The sequence below is a fragment of the Apostichopus japonicus genome, chromosome 17 (assembly GCF_037975245.1).
Source record: "Apostichopus japonicus isolate 1M-3 chromosome 17, ASM3797524v1, whole genome shotgun sequence".
Lineage (NCBI taxonomy): Eukaryota > Metazoa > Echinodermata > Holothuroidea > Aspidochirotida > Stichopodidae > Apostichopus > Apostichopus japonicus.
Genome location: NC_092577.1, coordinates 5,988,071 through 6,007,642, shown reverse-complemented (window position 1 = coordinate 6,007,642; position 19,572 = coordinate 5,988,071). Strand labels below are relative to the sequence as shown.

The 19,572-nt window shown below is 37.5% G+C and overlaps 1 protein-coding gene across 13 annotated transcripts in view; it reads left to right on the top strand.

Moving 5' to 3' along the window:
* Positions 1 to 19,572, top strand: part of LOC139985117 (NLR family CARD domain-containing protein 4-like) — a 468,217-nt gene that overhangs the window by 424,818 nt on the left and 23,827 nt on the right. For 6 of the 13 annotated variants that reach the window (XM_071999324.1, XM_071999323.1, XM_071999325.1 and 3 more), the window contains one exon: positions 13,870 to 13,946. In XM_071999324.1, the coding sequence (XP_071855425.1) occupies positions 13,870 to 13,946 (77 nt within the window). Of the gene's footprint in view, positions 1 to 5,689; positions 6,132 to 13,869; positions 13,947 to 19,572 lie in introns of those variants that run through there. The other 7 variants (XM_071999331.1, XM_071999330.1, XM_071999329.1 and 4 more) reach the window with 3 other exon arrangements.

Genomic DNA, 19,572 nt, shown 5'->3' with positions numbered 1-19,572 from the left:
TCATTTCCGGTGATCTGGGGGGTATCAAAACCAGAAATTTTCTTGTACGCTCCGCGCCAACCGATGGTGGCGCTCCGCTTAGATAGTAATTCGCGCCCCCCGGGTTAGAAAATCCTGGATACGCGCCTGTATATGTTCTACACCCTTCCCCATATCTATGTAGACATGTGACAAATCACTTGATTGGCGTATAGGAAGGGATCAGAAAATGAATGGGTTGGGAGGGAGTCGGGAGGGGCAACCCAATTAAGCAAACAATGCACATTTTGTCATTACTGTGACCCACATGGAACACTGAAAAATTTCCAAATTTTTATATCCTTTTCTTTTCTTGAAAATCAACTTTGTCTTAAAATTGAAATATGTAATTCAACCGAGATTCTCAACATTAAACTACTTTATCTAAAAATGTCTTCGACTGATTATTTCAACCTCTTCTTTAATTCCTTTCATGGTAAATGTCGAATTCTTTTTGTTTTAAACTTTCGCCTTTTTGCTAGAAAGTTTTTTAGATCAAAATGTGAACTTATCATCTAAAAATATAAGCGTTTTATCTCAAACTTGTACGTTTCTCTCGAAATTGCCATTGCATTTCTCGAAATCAAAATTTCTTTCTCATTTAATTTCAACTATTTTATCTCAAAAAATAAACTCATCTCGATGAGGATTGTACTTAGTAAAAATGGGGAACAAAAGAAGGGGGGGGCTACCTGGATTGACTATTAACAGTATTGGTGAAATGTCGACATAGTATTTTGATTTGGGCAATTACGAGGTACGTAAAAAGACAAAACATCGTTTAATTGCCTGACACTCTCTTTGCTGGTGCAAAGATTCAGCTGAATAATCCAGCACTGACATGGGATGGAATTCATTATAAAGATGGTTGGGGAGAGGAGGGGATGAACAGCGTTGTGTAGTTACATTTATTCTAATAATTTCATTATGAGGATCAAGTGTTTATTTGTAAATATGTATTTTGACACAGACACGTTTTGTCTGCACGATGTGTCTGCAATATGTGTATGACTGAACAAGGGTGTTCTTTTTTATTTTTTTATTCCATGTAGATTTTAATATTCATTAAATATGTACTCCTTCAAATCATTTGAAACATACGGTATTCAAACGTGTGTGTCTATTGTTTGTTTATGCATCCAATAGCAGATATTAGGGTGGGGGAATGTGTACATAAAATGCTTTTGGCCCACATTGTAACCGTTGGTGTGGGGGGCGGACTAACACCCTACCGCTTAGGGGAAATGTCAATGCTAGCTTCATCTACTTGATAGAGGTTGTGTTGTATTATTTACTTCTTCTACCCCTCAGTGGCGTCACCAGACTTTTCAGTCTTGGGGGGCACAGAGGGGCACCAGCATTTGATGGGGGGCACTAAGGTGGATACCGATCGCCGTCCATAGGGGAGGGGTCTAAGGGGAGGGGGTCCCCCTCCAGGCGCGGCGGATCGGGAAATTTATTGGGGGGGGGGGCTAATGTGTAGAGACTATCTTAGCGGAGCGCCACCATCGGTTGGCGCGGAGCGTACAAGAAAATTTTGGGTTTTTTCAAACCCCCAGATGGCCGGAAACGGCACTTCCCGAGTGTTTTATGCTGCGAATACCTAGCCCTAAAATATGGGTCTCAAGCCTGCAATTTCTCAGATTGCACGTAAAAGTCTGTAAAAACATTGTAATTTGTATATTCGATGGTGTTTTAAGAGAGTAGCTATTACTCGTAGTGTACTCGCAAAGACGTTTTTGAGTGTAGTAAGGGGATGTTGGAGAACTGGCTGAAATGTCATGTCATTGGCCTAAGACGAAGTTGTGTTGCGCTTACCGGTACTCACACTCACTGCTTCCACTTTTCACGGGGCGTGAAGACGCGGTTGGGGTGACAATGTGGTCTATAGCCAGGGGACGGGCCGAGGGCCCCCCAGCATTTACTAAAATTATTACACCTGTATAGTATACGAGTGCATCGGACAGATCGACAAGTATGCATTGAAAAATGGGCAGATGCACGTTTCGGAGCCTTGGTAAATATTGGGGGGGCTTATCATGCATTTGCCCCCTCAACTTTTTCATTGAGGGGCTGAGCCCACCAAGCCCCCCCCCCCTGGTTCCGCCGCCACTGCCCCCTCCCCTTTGGAAAATTTTCGCATACGGAGGATGGGCTAGATGCAAAATGCTGCCACATTCGATGCTAAATTCGATCTGAAGATATCTCCAGAAATTGCTAATTTTGCAGAGGATATGAACCACATGCTGTCGATATTATGCCTAACCCTATATCAATAGAACCTACATTTGTTGAATTAATGTGTGCATGACCCCCGACTCCTTTCTTGTCCTTCTCGTTTTCGCCCAGCATTATCTATTAAGATGTAACAGGTTCCAGCATCGTTATTGGCTCCTATCAGGGATCTCACCATGCAATCCAAAGTTTGATCACACATCGAGTATGACTCAGTATGCAGGTGTGAACATTCGCCATTTGTTTCTACAAGCATCTGACCTCAAATGGCCTCTACACCCCCTACACAACAGGGTTAATATATGGGTCCACAAATATAGGCAAGTATGGTGCGTGCGGACCCTCACATTCTCACATTTCGTCAGCTCCTAACCTGTCAACCTCAGACCAAGGCAACATACTGCAGTACCCTCCCTTCTCACAGTCATGTAGCTCGCTAAGCGGACGTGTATATCCGCTGGTATGGTGTGAGCACTGACACATTCAATGTAAATATCGACACCTGTTGTGATGGCGCGGGTTACGACTTCGATACCCGACGTTCAAGGATAAACTTTTTCATTTTTTCGCAGCTAATTTGAAGAAAATACGAATTACTGTGCTTCTTTGTCTTTATGAAAAACCAACTCAGATGATGGGAGTTGAATATAACAAAATATATATATATTTTTTACCAACCCAAATCTCAAAAGGGGGGGGGGGCACTCGGGGGCACTAGGTTTTCCAGGGGGCGCGTGCCCCCCTGGCCCCCCTTGGCGACGCCACTGCTACCCCTTCCTTACTACATATCCAATTGACGTCAGTTCTTAAACTCTGTTTCCAATGGGCATATATAACGTTACGTACATTTACCTATATTGGCGCCAACATGTCTGTTATAAATCTCAAACATCACCCGCGAAAAGCTACGAAACACCTGTATATGAATATTGGTTACTCATGCTATTGAATACCTGTTCACATCTAGTATATATCACTGACGATGAATGGTTTAGTGTATGTTAGTGGAGTTGCAGAGTACGTAGTATATTCGTGGGAGTTGTGTGTTACAATTGACTTGTTTTTAAGATGGATTATTTAATGGAGAGGAACCGCTGTTATTAGCTAAAGCAGTATATCATAGATCAGTGAGATAATTTGACGGTATGGTATAGAAGCATAGGCTAGGATGTGTACACAGGTCAGGCCAAACTTAGGTAGGCTATAGGCTAGACTAGTAATAAAGTTAGGCTATGTTAGAAATCTCAAACATCACCCGCGAAAAGCTCAGAATTACTACTTTTAGCGAGAGGATATGCTTAGCAATCTCATAAATAATAAAAATGTTAACCTAGTTGTTGACTGATTATCAGAAAAGTCCAAGTGAAAGCATATCTTAACTATAAAGGAATTAAATAAAATACAATCGAGACACTGAGTTTTCTTTAGGAATCTTAAATTAAGCGAAGAATAAAACCAGCGATTAACATTCTCGGTGAGCTGATGCCTATCCTTTACTTCGAAAACAATTACTTCATTCTAGCTAAGATAAAGTATCCATAGACAAACTGTAGAAACTTTGTTATCCCTTCAAAAGTCTTAAATCACAGAAAATTGTTCAACTCGATTTTAATCGTTTATAACATAACCTTATAGGCATTAATACAAGTCAATCTATAACATTCCACAATTATTATTGTAATCACTTAACTTACTAAATCTACCAGGTCGGAAATTTGAGCCAATTGTGTAAGAAACCTGCAGCTTTTTACCTTGCAGGCTGACTGAAATAATGTTATTAAATAATTGATTATCAGTTGAATGACCTAACTCCTGCCAATATACCTGACACTTTATGTGAAATATAGGTTTTTTAAATACTGTATAGTGCCTAGAGCTTTGAGCCTCTATAACAAAATTCCAATTTTAAGTTTAATAATAATAAAATGCAATAAATAGTTATTAAAAAGAAATCTTTCGTCCATGTCTTTCCAGCAGCAACTAGATCGTGGTGTTCTACTCACAACTGGTTTTGTCTTAATTTTGCCCACTTAATTATAAAAACTGTAAGTCATTTCTGAGCCAACAGATCTATGGCCACATGATATTTAAACAGTTTTTTTTTAATTAAAATTGCGCCACTATTTTACGCTGCTGCAAGGTTCGCCAGAGCCGTAGCTCTAACGTTAGTTTTAAAAGGCGCCATCCTCTCATTAAACTTGTAACTAACTGATTTATCTCTCGTGTTTGTAAATCGATATTTGTCCGCTAACTGTTTCCATCCTCTGAACTCCATAGTAACAGAAGATATTACAATGAAGATCAAATCAACCCGATTAAACTTAAAAGTAATAATTAATTAGTATAATTAAACCCTCAAGTATATGAAGTGTTTCCAGATAACAATATTATTTGTAAAAAATATATAAAAAGTGGATGGTACTATTTAATTGGAAGAAATGATAACATTTAGAAAGTTAAGATCATAAGCGTTACCTAATTTAGGAATATCTACAAGCGCAAAGAAAGAAAAATGTTACATTAAAAAAAAATCCACTAGAAGTTATGCCACGCTCAAACCGTAACTTAGAAATGAATTGATAACTAAACACAGGTAGATATCATCATTTAAACAAATCGTATTAATTGGAAATAATTATAATTCAAGCAGAATAGTAGGATTTGCATCAATAATTAAATAAATTGTATATTAATTTTTTTCATCAACCTTTCTCTCTTGAAAGTTGAATTTGATCTACATCTGCTTCTCTAAATTGCATTTCAATTATACGAAACAACCTATTGATTTAAATATAATTCTTCCAAATCTCCTTAAACTTTATAAAAACCTGGTATTAGTTAAAGTGGAAGTTTCCTTTTCATGTTTCCTATTACATTAGTGACTAATATTTTCATTCAAATTACATTTTTCTTCTCAAAGTTCTAAATTAAAACACAAATAAATTTGATCAATTTTTTTTTCTTCAAAAGATAGAATAATATCAATTCTTGATTACCCATATTTTTATAAAATTCTCAACCCGTCATTAAAATTTGTTTCCTATTATAACCAATAAATTAAAATATGTAGCTCCATTTTCTTACTTAATTAAACCTTACTTGCTATAATACCTTTAATAATCATTTAATTGTAAAACAATGAAACTAACCTTTTAATCCTACATTACCACTTTATTTTCCTCTAAATCTAATCTCATTATTTATGTTAATATTTGTCTCCCCTTAAAATTGATCCTTTATTTCCGTTACATTATCTAAATTCCTTTTTACAAATAAACACAACCTAAATGCCCTAGGTTATCGCTTTACTTTCCTTTCCTTTCATTTCGTTATTTTTATTATTTAAAATTTCATAATAATTATTCTAATCCTAACCAAATCCAATCTATTTATCTCTATCTACTCTATTATCAGTAACTCTATTCTTTCATTCTAGATTCCTATCTCCTTTGTGTACCTATGCCGATGCTCTCCTAGAGTTGATGAGTCTGGTCTGAACCTTATCCTTGAGTCTGGTCTCTCTCTCTCTATCCTGAGTTCTCTCCAGGAGCTGGAGATCAGGGACGACGGCAGGAGTCTAACTAATGAAGAGTGGGCGGCCATCTTGTCTTACTCCTCACAGTGTATAAGCTTGAAGAAGCTGACGTAAGTACTCCGGTGTAGATGTTAGAATCATCATAACAGTTAAACAGGGAATTAAATTAATTAGTAAAAGTTATCAATATTAAACGAACAATAGAGAATGTAAAGTCTGCTGTAATTTTAATGTCAAGGATTGGATTTAATTAGTTTAGTTGGATTTAATTGAATAATTAGGTCATCGCGAAAGGAATTATGTATGATGTTATAATAAAAAGAACAAAATATAATGGATTAATAGGGAATATTTTAAGAGAGTGTTGGTAAGAGAGGGGTGGAGGGTAAGTAGGGTTTGTTTAAAATGTTCTTTGTTTAGTTTATTGTTAACATTTAAGTAAGAAATAGGTTTTAGAATGACAGGAATGTTTATTAGGATAAAATAAGAGATATATAGACAAGGTTGTTTGAATTTAATAATTCGAATGAGTTTTAAAATAGGGTTTGTGAGTTTATAAGTAATAAACGTGACTTCTCAAGCTGAAACCTCTAAAATATTTGTTTTTCAATTATGTTCAATCTATTTAAGATATTTTTGTTCAACAAAAGAGATTGAAAATCGTTATAAATATGAAAGAAGTAAAATGATGGATATAAAATAACAAAAACCTTTAAATCTATACTTACAAACCCATGTGATCAGATTATAATACTCTACTCTCTAGTAAAACTGAAATTTATACCAAACAAGCAAGCAATAAAAACAGTTTTAGTTGTCGCAGTTTAATTAAAAAGATAGTTACTTAAAATAAGTTAATAAATAACAGTTATCAAAAAGAGAAATAAATAATTATAATGGAGTTAATTATAAAGTTAAATTTTATATTTTACTACCATAAAATCATTAAAGGCAAATATTTATCTCATAAATTTGAAAGGCTAAGCCTTAATGCAATTAAAACTATATCAATTTCTTCTTAATAGTTTGAAATACAATTTGACAAAAACTAAGCTAAATTTATATTTATTCTCATTATTGTGACATAATTTTAAACAATAATTAAACAAGTTATCGTTAACTTCAGCTTTTTATATTCATAACTTTGAACAAAACATGTTTAATATTTTAATTGTATAAATATTACGAGATACTTGGTTGTTGATTGTCTCTGCTTTGCCCTTTACAATTTAGTGTAATTGAATCCCTCACCCCAATCCCAACCCCTCACTTATAACCCATCCAACACCAGTTTCACTCATCACACCCCGACACCTCCTATTTACCAATCCATTGTTACCCTACCTACCCCCTTCAGCTATAACCGTGATTGCACGATTTGTTCTTCGTAGTTTCCCTTTTCAATGTATTTTTACCCTCCTCCCACCCTAACCCTATCATCACCCTCTTTGTTCCGGTCACCGGGTGTTTTTTTTTTATTATTATCAATTACCTGTGTTTCCTTTGTTTCTTCATGTCCATTGTTTCCTTTACACAGGCCTACTAAGAATATATTGCTAATACGTTAAGTTGATTTATTTCTTTTTATCAGATAAGATTCATGAGTCAAATTGGTTACACAACGAATATATTTAGTTTAATATACCGCTACTCCTCTCGCCTTTATCAGTTCCTCAGACCAACCTCATAAAAAGTATCCCATTTCCATCCGTACACAATCACGTTAATGTTATTAGTTGATATGATCCACAGTGTATGACGTGTTACTAAAAATAATGAATGAAATATTTAAGTCGCCCAATCCCGCCTCACCCGACACTCCAAAGAAACAAGGCAAAAAATATTCAGTAATACCATTAATAAAATACAATATAAATTCAGCATGTCATATTCTCAATGCCATTCCAGGTGTCACTGTAACCACGCAAAATGTATCAGTGAGAAGTATTATACGTTGGCAGTAGGCCTATAGCTTGGTCGGATTTTAAAAAAAATGTAATACAGATCTATGATTATTCACTTTCTAGACTATCAATGCTTCATCCCAATCCCCGTGTTCAGTATGCTCTTCAGTAAGTTAAGTCACCACCTGCCACTGCCCGCCACTACCCTCCCTTCGCCCTCCCCTTCAGAGAGATTCTTCTTTTTCAGAGAGCCCATCAAATCCACTCCATGTTTCTATCCGATAACATCATCACCGTTTTAGTACACAGAGTATGCCTATTCTACTTCTACAATATATGCAGCACTTACATTATACAGACGATTGATTCAAACAAGTTATGTTCTAAAGCAAGTCAATAGTAGGAATGCCACACCTGAAACTTCTGTAAATATCTCATTAGCATAATAATAGATGACTCGAGCCAGTTTAACATCATGAATAGAAACAGGTAAACGAACCACGTGCCCATTGTACCCCTCAAACATTGTCAGTGAACGTGTCAAAGTAACCATGGAAACAGACATTAAGTAGGGCAGTAGGTGTACAGCAGTGACCACGAATCATCCGTTGGGGGAAATCTTCCAAATAACATATTTTATGTCAAACGCCTTGTTATTGCATACGTTGCGTTCTTAATTGATGGTTATTCTCTGTAAGTTTTACTCTCATTTAGCAAAATTGGTCTCATTGGTTGTTAAATGTATTCCCACATGTTTTCATGCAAACCAATCGAAGAAAACTTGAATAGAGAGGGTTTATAGACAACACAAAGTTATGAATACAACTTAAAGAAGGACTGATTCTTGTTATGTTCAGTTTCTCTTCTTGAATTTAAGGTGCACTTTTCGTTGGTAGGAGTCTGACTAGATAACGCATTATTGTGTAGCTCTCAATTTAATTATAAGTAGTAGGGAGTGAATGTATAATTAATAAAAATATATTTTATGATTCCGATTGTTTAGCTGCAGTCTTGTAAATTACGGTATTAAACGCCTTGCATTAACGGACACTGCTAGATCGTTAGCATCATCTGTTTCACAGCTGATTTCTATTGAATTTGTTTGACTGTTTAGCAGGAACACAAATAACAGGGTGATAAATTTCGTATTGAGAAGAATATTATGCGTGTCAAACAATGAGCTAAACAATAATCATAGGGTGGTTAATAAAAAAACGTATTGAGTATTTACTTGGAGTATAACACATTGTTCGAGCTTGGTAGAAAACTCTAAAAATGAAACCTTAATAGCATCCAATCAAATCTGCGATATGAAATGTAGATCCTGGAATCAACAGAATGCAATTAGCTTTTGTCGTCATTGCCCTCAGTTTAGGTCTAACTGTTGCGCATTAAATAATATAAAACAATGTATTTTTTGTGATAAAAATTTAAAAATAGGGTGTGAAGAAGTCGAGAATAATGATCCAATAAGTCCAATCGAAATAAAACCATGACAGCTGAACTTGATGAAAGGCCATACCGTACCTTTCCATTCTTCACACGAAATATGCTAAAATAGTACTCTTCGTTAAATGTCTAGTGTTCTCTCTCGATATTGATACAAAGATTGAAACGAATTCCAAACGCTTATGTTATATACTTTTTACCGTTATTGATTGTTTCTCCCAAGTTTGATACTTACACCGTCACTGTATAAAACATTTGACATTATTTAGAGTTGACTTAATTGATATTTCAACCAGTCACGTGACCAGCCTCATTGGTGTGAGGGGGAAAGCCTCGTCTTTCGTCCTCGTCTTAATAGTCAGAGAACTTTTTTTAGGCATTGATATGACTTTTCTCAGCACCATAAAGTGTTTACCCTTTCTTGCATTGTATTCTTTGAAGGGGGGTGGGGTCCAAATATGGCTCGCGTCCGTTGGGAGGGGTCTAAACAGGGAGACCCCTTTTATGAATAAAATAACCTTACATTAATAAGTGTCAATGCTGTAGCAGCGGACAGGTTGACACAAGAACGGTTTGTTCGATAAAATATAAATTATTGAAAGTTCATCAATATTTCTAGAATATGGCCTATATGTGTACATTGAATTGATGTGTCCGCTTTGGCCCTTACTTTATATAAAATATTAATGAAATATTTTTAAGCGCATCTTTCAGCCACTCAATGAATAGATACAGAAAACAAACGTTTGTAAGGAAAAAGCTTTTACATTAAAACAAACTTGCAACAGTTTGGTAAATATATGTTTATTATGCTAATTAGATACGAGGTATGTAACCTATATATTTTCTTTATATGACCGGAGTGGTGTTTTACATATATATGGCTGTGCAATGCAGGTATACGGTAGTATGATACTGAGCTAGACTTGAACATATTAATTGGATATTATGCACTTTATCTGTTAACGGTTAATCCAGATAATTCCATTTCATGCTCGCCAAGCTCAACTTGCTGTAGTAAGGAGTCTTACAGACAACACGTTTGTATAAGCACAGTATCCTTCTCTTAGATTTTGAAATGAACAACATATTAGCAGGGCTGTCAAATATTATTTTCACAGAATACATACTGGTTTTAGTATTAATGTCTCGGCATTTGGTTTAGTTGAGACAGACTGAAAAACAGCTTAGCTTGATGAGTCGCCATACTGTGAGAAGAGCAAGGGCGGCGGAAGCACTTTTAATCTGGGGGGGGGGGGGGGCACCAACGTCGAAGGGCACTTTGCAGAAATTCGATTGGACTGATGCAGCCTGATATTTAGTACCCTTTATAACTCTTCTTGTATTATCTTATTTGCGTATACACATCACTCCATCAACGCCACCCCCCCCCCCCCCATCAAGGAAACAATGCATACTAGCACTGCAATATCTAATGTGCAAATTGGGAAATTGGAAAATCATTATAAAGTCCAAGTCTATGTGTTTTTCAATGGTTCAATTGATATTATTATGATCATTATTATTGTAACGACTTTGCCAATAATTCTAACCAATTTGGAAGGGTTATAACACGGCAAATGATTGTATGTTATTGGCATGCGATGTAAAAACCAACGCATGCCTATATGATATGCATATTAACGTGTTGAACGCGCACGTAGCGCGCGAAAAATTTTGGTAATATTTCTCGGGCAAGTCGTTACAGCCCCCCCCCCAAAAAAAAAAAAGGGCTCCTACGCCTGTGGTAGTAAACATTTAAACTTCCCGAAATATTTCATTCGACGTGGGTTTTGCTTTGTAAACTCTTTATTTATTTAGAAATTTTTATGTAGAAAAAGGCACATTTTTAACCTGAGGAAAAGTGGGGGCACGTGCCCCCTGTGCCCCCGGTTCCGCCGCCCTTGAAGGAGAGGGTGATATTATAACGATTTTCTTCTTTAACAACATTTATGTATTTTACCAAACTCTTAGCAATCATAATGAATAAAAATATGCTAACACAAAGGTTGAAGGTCACACCCTCCCTATACCCCTACCACCAGCACGGTTAATTCATATCGGCCCCATGCCAGATCTGTTTGTGGTCGATCTTTAATGGTTTTTGCCAGAAAATTATAACAATTTTAATGAAAAAGAGGTAAAACAAGTGTTGTGAAATCCCCTCATGTCAAACCACAATCCATATATTGTTGGTCTATTTACTTGTAGGTTAAGTCACCAGTATAGAGACACTTAGTGTAGACTTCACTGCAAATGCTTGCGATGCTACCGTCCATTTACCGTGTCAGAGGTGACGAAGCCGTGAAAGAGGGGTAGCTGTGGTAAGGGTGGGGGGGGGGTGGTGATTGAGCACATGCTTTGCCACTCTCCTGATAACCCTGGAAAGTGGCTTCCGTGTTTCAATGGAAATAACCAGTTTCCAACTTTGTAATTAAAAGTGCTCCCTTGTTGTGTTTTTGTAACAAGTGTATTCATGTCGAAAAAATTGCTATCAAAAAAATAATAATAATGATAAAACATGCAGTTCAAAAGTACCGGTATAAATAAACTTTTTGTTGAAAACATTCAAATATTTAAATTTGTGAAGGGGAACGCACAGAGAAATCATTTTGAGAGGTTTAACATAATTTCAGAGTCTAGTGCAGGGTTGTCCAACCTTTTGCAGAGGGCCACATAGAATGATTATGATGAGGGAAGGGGCCGCATGAACCCTACGCTCGAAAATGTGAGCACTGCGCGCGGAGCGTACTGAATTATTTGCCTTCCTGATAAAACAGATGAATAAAGTTCAGCCGCCCCCCCCCCCCCCCCGTCCGCTGAGAGAGTGTTACACAAAGTGACCTGTATGCAATTTTTTTGGACCCAGAAGGTTCGAATGATTGATTATATAGCTTCAAATTGTTATCAATAAATCTGCTCACTAAAATTTTGCACCGTAGAGCATCTCTGGCGGGCCGGACGCAACCCTGCGGAGGGACGGACTGTGGCCCGCGGGCCGTAGGTTGGACAACCCTGGTCTAGTGGTTTCTTGCGTAAAATCAAAGTCACATGCTCCACTGCCCCTCAGTGTTTGTGCTTCCATGAAACCATAACAACTCCCTGATGAAACATTTCTTTTGCGAATCAACGAAGATCGCGTTAGTGTGGTTCTTAATAAAGTATGAACAGGAAGTTGTAGCAACTCCTTGGTATGAAGGGAGTCTGATATTTGGGACACATGCAGTTCTTCAATGAGAACATCGTTGAATAGGAAGATTCGATTGTGTAATGGTTAAGGAAATTCTTATCAACTCCACAAAAATGTTGTAAATTTGTACAATTTGAATTAGATCAATAACAAAAAACAATGCGTGCAATGTGATGACAATATTGAAGGGTGATAATGAATAAATGCTTAAATAATAAGGAATCTTGGTATATCTGCCTTGTTCATGTAATTACAACAATTTGTGTTTACTCTTTTACTAAAATCACCCGGGAGGATCAGTTATTTCGCCCAGTAAAGAATGTTGCTATGTCCTCGACCCTCCTACCCCTCTCCCAGGGGCGTAGCGAAGGTTTTTTTGTTAGGGGGTGTGGAGAATTTGATTTGCCGACGGATCTGGAAGTGGTGACTGAAATGGGGGAGGGGTCTAAGGGGAGGGGGTGTCCCCCTCCCCTTTAGAAAATTTTTAGTTTGAAACGTCCTTAGATGCAATCTGGTGTATATTTTAAGTCAAATTTGATTTGCCGACGGATCTGGAAGTGGTGACTGAAATGGGGGAGGGGTCTAAGTGTAGGGGGTCTACCCCTCCCCTTTGGAAAATTTTTAGTTTTGAAACGTCCTTAGATGCAATCTGGTGCATATTTTAAGTGAAATTTGATTTGCCGACGGATCTGGAAGTGGTGACTGAAATGGGGGAGAGGTCTCAGGGTAGGGCTCTACCCCTCCCCTTTGGAAAATATTTAGTTTTGAAATGTCCTTAGATGCAATCTGATGCATATTTTAAGTCAAATTTGGCACGGAAGAAGCTCCCGTTCTCCTTTTCTCTATTCAGCTTTCCTTCTTTCTTCCCCTTCGCTCTCTTCACCTTTTCTCCTTTTGCCGACAGACCCAAAATTTGCTAGCAGCGACCAAATTATTGGGGGGGTGTGACACCCCCCACACCCCCCCGCTCGCTACGCCCCTGCCCTCTCCATTATAGTATTCCTCCGTTTCAGTACAAGTGTTTGCAGGTTTGTCATCCCGCCATTACATCGAAAAATGTAATTTGTAGCATCTTAAAACTATTTTGAGATTGAGAAGCAATAACTTAGCTTTTAGTTGCATTATTTCTAGATTTAAATTTCACCATTGTACTCTAACATTTCGAGTGACTTATATCAACGTTATCACTCTTAGTTATGTCAAAGATGTTGTGCTTGTATTACACGCCGGTACTTTCTTGCCGTACAAGCAAAGGTTCACCAGTTGGATGGGTGACTTCAGTATATGTCGCATGACGTCATTCTCCCTACTTCAATTCTATGATCCATTCTAATTTATTTTTCGTGGGATCGTTGAAACACAACTTGTGATTATAATTAATTCTGATCAGAATGATCAATCCGATGTGATTTATTTCATTGTTTTTTGTTGTTTCTTTGTTTATCTTCATTGATTTGGTAAACAATAAACCTGACTGGGAGGACATTCCTCTACGTCTTCTACATCTTACACGATGATTACTCTTCTTCTCTCCATAGGTTTGATGCATACGATCTGCCAGACACTATTCCGGTTGGATCCATTCCATCATCCTTGAAGTCAAGAAACGTGAAAGGTATTGTCACAATGACGTCATATTGGACACATTTCAAATTTCCTACATTTATATAAAGGCTTTACCAACCAGCCAATGAAGTGAATTTCTTTTGACATGTAGAGTGTTGATTCACATACAAGAGAGTAATGGATCAGCAACACATGACTGTCATTTTAAATGAATTCGACACCCAGTCATGTGATAGTAAACAACAAATCGAATAATGGAAATGTAACAACATTAAATATTGCTAAGCTTGGTTGCTTTAAGAGATAAGTCATATTCCTAACATTTCGCTCTTTCGAGATCACTGCCCTAAAAGATATTTTGAGAGTAGCAATCAAATCAACTGATGCTTTAAATCTCTTTCCAAAAGTAATGGTATCATACACTTTGGGAAACTTAATTACTCTGCGATAATTAATTTGTAAGGTTTTGAAGTAATGTTGTGCCCCTCGGAGTCTGTCAACCCTCTACACCCACCACCCCCCCCCCCGACAAACACACACATTTAAACAAATCCACCCTCCGCTTAAAGCCAGTCTTCCAATCTGAATTGCAGAATAACGCCGCAAAGTGTAACTTAATTCTTTTGTAAGTTCTGCAAACGAAGTTTTGTTTCTCTGAAATGGATGCAAAATGTTTTAATACATAAATGAAAACAAAACAGAGACCAAACATGTTGGTACCAGAATGTACCGTACTCAAAATATTCTGATGGCTAACATTACCATAAATACTTCATAAAATAAAGACACTCGTTATGTAGTGTTTGTGACGTGGGAAATTCAAATAATAAATTCCCACTCGGGTTCTTTTAACACTTCTGAAAAAAAGATGAAATGTAACAGTATGCTTATAAATAACGAAAATTTATTATTGTACACTACAATTCACATAAGCTGCTTTGCTAGATTAACTGTCTTTTACATAACAAAATCTTAACGTTTACTGGTGCCCTTCTTTTACTCAACAGAAAATGTTTCTTTTAACTAACGAAGTCGGGTTTTTTCTCCACGACAATTCTCTTATTAACTAATCTGTCGTTAGTCGATATCTCTTTTAAATAATGCTTTCTTGCGTTTAACCATATATGATGTTATCGCCCAATATACAGACGGAGGGAGGGCCTCAACGTTGGCTGCTATACGCATGGATCTTCCGTCTCGTGGCTCCTCTCTAAATTAAACAGGCTCTGACTTAACGTTCCCAGCATCCTAACAACAAAACGGAGCACTGAGTTTCGTCTCCCAGGAAATGGTACACTGTAATAAAATTGATACAATGATGTTTCCTCTTGTCAGTAAAATGAATAATTTACATCATGTACTCAATCCCCCTAGCCGCTCTAAATACTGTAGGACAACATTATCGTTATCCAGTACTAAAAGTGGACTATCCCTAACATTAACATTATTATCATATAGCTAATTCCCAACCCTAGGCCTGTCTCCACGACATATATACCATACTGTGATCGACGCCCTATTTGCTAACGCCTAAAACCGCCGTCTGCTCTGCCTAGATGCTCAGAGTGAAGTGAAGTTTCTAAACCTCGTGTCCCATTTCATTTGCTCATTCCACCTGGAAGCAATGCTTGCAATTAGGGGCATGTGTTTCAAATATTCATCCTTTGTAAGAGACCTTTTGTTTTTATTTAGCGCGCCTCGCTCCCTAACAATACGTTTTGGCATTTACTCTTGAATACGCTACAAACACCTTGCATATTATGCTAATTAGTCTATGACCAGTGGAAATAACCCTATACGTGTCATTTTAACCGTCACAGTGTTGTACCGGAACAGAGGGTCGTCAAAGCCAACATCATATATGGGGAGGAGGGTGGGCGGGGGGGGGGGGGTCTGTGGTGCTTCCCCAGGATAAAAAGGGGAAGTTTAGATTTCAAACGATAAATCTGAGGCATATAGTTTGTCTTATATTATGTCTAACATCTAAGACGAATCACAACGTTGTGCTATAACTACTCTGAGTTAGTTTGAAATGCGAACTGAAAGAGTTCTTTGCTTGTACTAGTGCTGTACTTGGAAACAGGAAAATAAATTCTACTATTATTATTTGAGAACGCGACCTCATAAGTATACCAACGGGGGTGTGGGGTGTCACACCGGGCCCAGATATATTAAAAGTCGGTCTCAAATTAGTGCCAAGTCGGTCGACAAATTGAAGACAAATTTATCAGGGTCGAATCACAAAATTGTGCTATAACTACTCTGAGTTAGTTTGAAATGCGTGGTGGTGTTATTCCTTCTTTTTTTTTTGGGGGGGGGTGGGGGTCGGGGGAGACATCCCATCACCCCCGCGATGGGCGCTTGATAAGAGTAAAATTTATATGTATTGGGGAAAATAACATCCATGCATGATTTGCCTAAACAAATTATAAATAAAAAGTGGGTAATGATATGAAGGAAAGCATTTAGAATTATATGTGAATTTAAAACCATATTCTATAGAGGAATTAAGGTACTGAGGCATGCAATGTTGTGTCACTCATTAACTGTTCCAGAACGGGCACTTATTTCTTTTGTTTCACATAGTTGTCATGGCAACCAAGCCGAAACTGAGTTAAATTATCAGTAGACATTTAATTATATATTTTTCTTATAATATGTACATCTTTTGTGAATCGTAAATTTAAGAGTGAACGTGTTGGGAGAGTAATATGCTGTACTTGGAAACAGGAAAATAAATTTCACTTTTATCATTTGAGAACGCGACCTCATAAGTATACCAATGGGGGTGTGGGGTGTCACACCGCGCCCAGATAAATTAAAAGTCTGTCTCAAATTAATGCAAAGTCGGTCGACATGAAATTGAAGACAAATTTATCAGGGTCGTATACTTACGAAAGTAACAGTTATAATACAAAACGAAGACAGAAAACAGAACCGGTCAGTCTGTTACTCCCTTACGTCTATATTTCCCAAGATTTTGATAATATTAGGTAAATAAGATTGCAGCAGATTCCAGATGCTTCGCCCCCACCCCTTCGCCAGGGCCTTGCACTTCAATCCGCTGAAAATTGAGTACTTCTCATAAATATATTTCAGTGTTTCACAATTACTTCAAGAGAACGGAACACATCTGCAAACGCTGCAGCTTAAATCCAACGAATCCCTACCAGACTGCTTGGAATACATTCTAGAGAAGTATAAATTCTTTAGACATGTAGTTTCCGAGGGGCTTCCCCTCGCGGAACCAACCAGTGCTTTAAATATTTTCCAGAGAAATGTAATTCCTCTATCTTATGTACACGCAGTTGTTGTGGTTGGACTCGCTGTAAGAGAACAAGAAATATTAGAAATGCTGCTTTTTCACTGGGCGTTAGCCCCTCGACCCGCTTCCGTGCTCTGAGAAACGTTCTGTATAAAGTTGAGGTTAAGCTTCTTCCTGACAACTATTTCTCAAAATTCTGCAGCTTCTGGGGATTTCGCATCGCACCCTTTGATAACATTAAACTATCAAAGAAAAATATCAAATTTACATTTTTTTGGTCTGTAAATCTGCATAGCGAAATGCATAAAAAAGGCTTTATTTTGGATCTGATAAGTATTAGTTACATTTTCAAGCTATTGTAACCGGACTTGTGTAGTATTGAAAGTTTGAAAGCTATTCTTTAAGCTGTATTAACTGTTTAAGTAACGTAACTTATAATTCTTTGCCGGGAAATCCCCGTTATCCTCCTAAGTTGTTTACTATGACGTAAGCAATTGTGACCTTACGGTCCCCGGAAGACTGGTGACCGCAACTCTGAGGCGGTGTACTTTGAATTCAAATGCCTAAACCAACTTTCTGTAAACTGGACCAGTCTCGAATGCGATTCGAGCCTGGTCGAGTGTATAGAGAGGAGAATTGCTTTAGGATCGAAATGTTAGACAAACACTGGTTTGTTGCCGTGGCAATCATGAAGTCATAATTAAAAGAAATGAAGACATGCTGTAACGTTGCCATGAGTATATGCAAACGTGTTTATGGGCAAAGAAATGTTTCAAATTGCAACAGAATACTGTACAGTATATATAGCCTACTTGCAATTAGTTAAAGCAGTAGTACTGTATATGTTTTCACACACACCGAGTCTCAATACACACTGTACGTACTTCTTAAATCATCCAGCTAAATACTCCAAGTAACATGAATGACTTAGGGATTAATTTTGAGCTTAATTTTGAGCTAGAGTCAATGTCAGCAACCTTATCGAGGTGCTTCAACGAAGAACCGAAGCGTAAAGCGTCCAATGTTGACACTATAACAGAAGACAACCTACATGGGGGGGGGGGGGGATTAACATTGAAACTAAATACAAGTTTTGTATGGAATTTTATATTGTTCCATACAAAATGGTTCAGTAATATTGACCGTAAATAATATGTAATAATAATATGCATATGTCTACATATACTGTCCACATAATGTTACTCTCTGTTACAGGGTTGGGTTTTGACCAGTCAAAACCTGTTTTGACCACAAAGCGGTTTAAACCTGGTTTAAACCGGTCAAAACTAGGTTTAAACCGGAACCTTGTCGCTAAGCCTAGCAATAACGTAAGCACTAGGCCTACTACTAATTCTAGCAGTAACGACATGACTGACAAGGGACAAGGCCTAGCGATCTTTCAGACTCGCAATAACGCTGTGGTTACTACAAGTCCAAACCTGTCGAACAATCATACAATGGGGCTTGGAACCTCTTCAAAAACTGCTCATTCTCAGGCCCAGTAAACGTTTATTTGAACGGTTCATCTACCGACTAGGGATAGACGAGTTCTACTCAAAAGAATGTTAGCAACAGGCAATGTTGTTGTAGCGTTTACGGACTTTTCAGAACACAAACAACCCAGGATCTGTTTATTGCGCATTTGACCTGGTAGGTCAAAAATAAGTTTTAAAACGTTATTTTTAGAAATTTGTTCATTTGTTCTTATTTAATTGTCATTTCCCTCCATTTTTGAGTGTTTGAATTGATTAAACTACCAAAATTTAAGACCAACGATACTGCTTCATTCGTATTTTTTCACTCTTAATGTTCGTCGCAAGAAAATGTTGTTTTACTTGAGGTGACTATTACGTCATTTAGGGAAAAGATCAAGGGAGGCATGAGGAGAATTAAATACAGATCAGCAAAAATTAGCGAAAAATTGCCTTTTTCTAACATTTGTGAGGGTCATTTATGACTGGGGATAAAAACGAGGGTACCCGGTCTTAAATTTGATTTGAGACCGATGATGACGTCATCGAGGAGGCTGAGCGGACCGAGGCTGTCGCCTAAGTAGAACATTCTCGTGCGCGTAAACTTCATCCATTGTTCAGGCTAGTATCAAAGGAACTGATGATACGTGCAGCGTGGGACTCTTTCACAAAATCTCTCAAGACGTCTACGTACGGTACGTTATCATATAATTTACTATTATCCAAGTAGGTAGGTTTCTAATACCACGGCACCGTGTATAACTGTTCGTAGATATTGTAAGCGCTCAGAATAGTATTGACTACATTTGTGAGTTGTATAATTTGTTAGCAAACTGCGCTATTGCACTGAGGGAGATTAAGCCCAGTTGTTTAGGAGTAACGTTATTGACCGACTGTTGTCCTTTTACGTTATTTAGTATAGCGCTCTGAACTGCGTG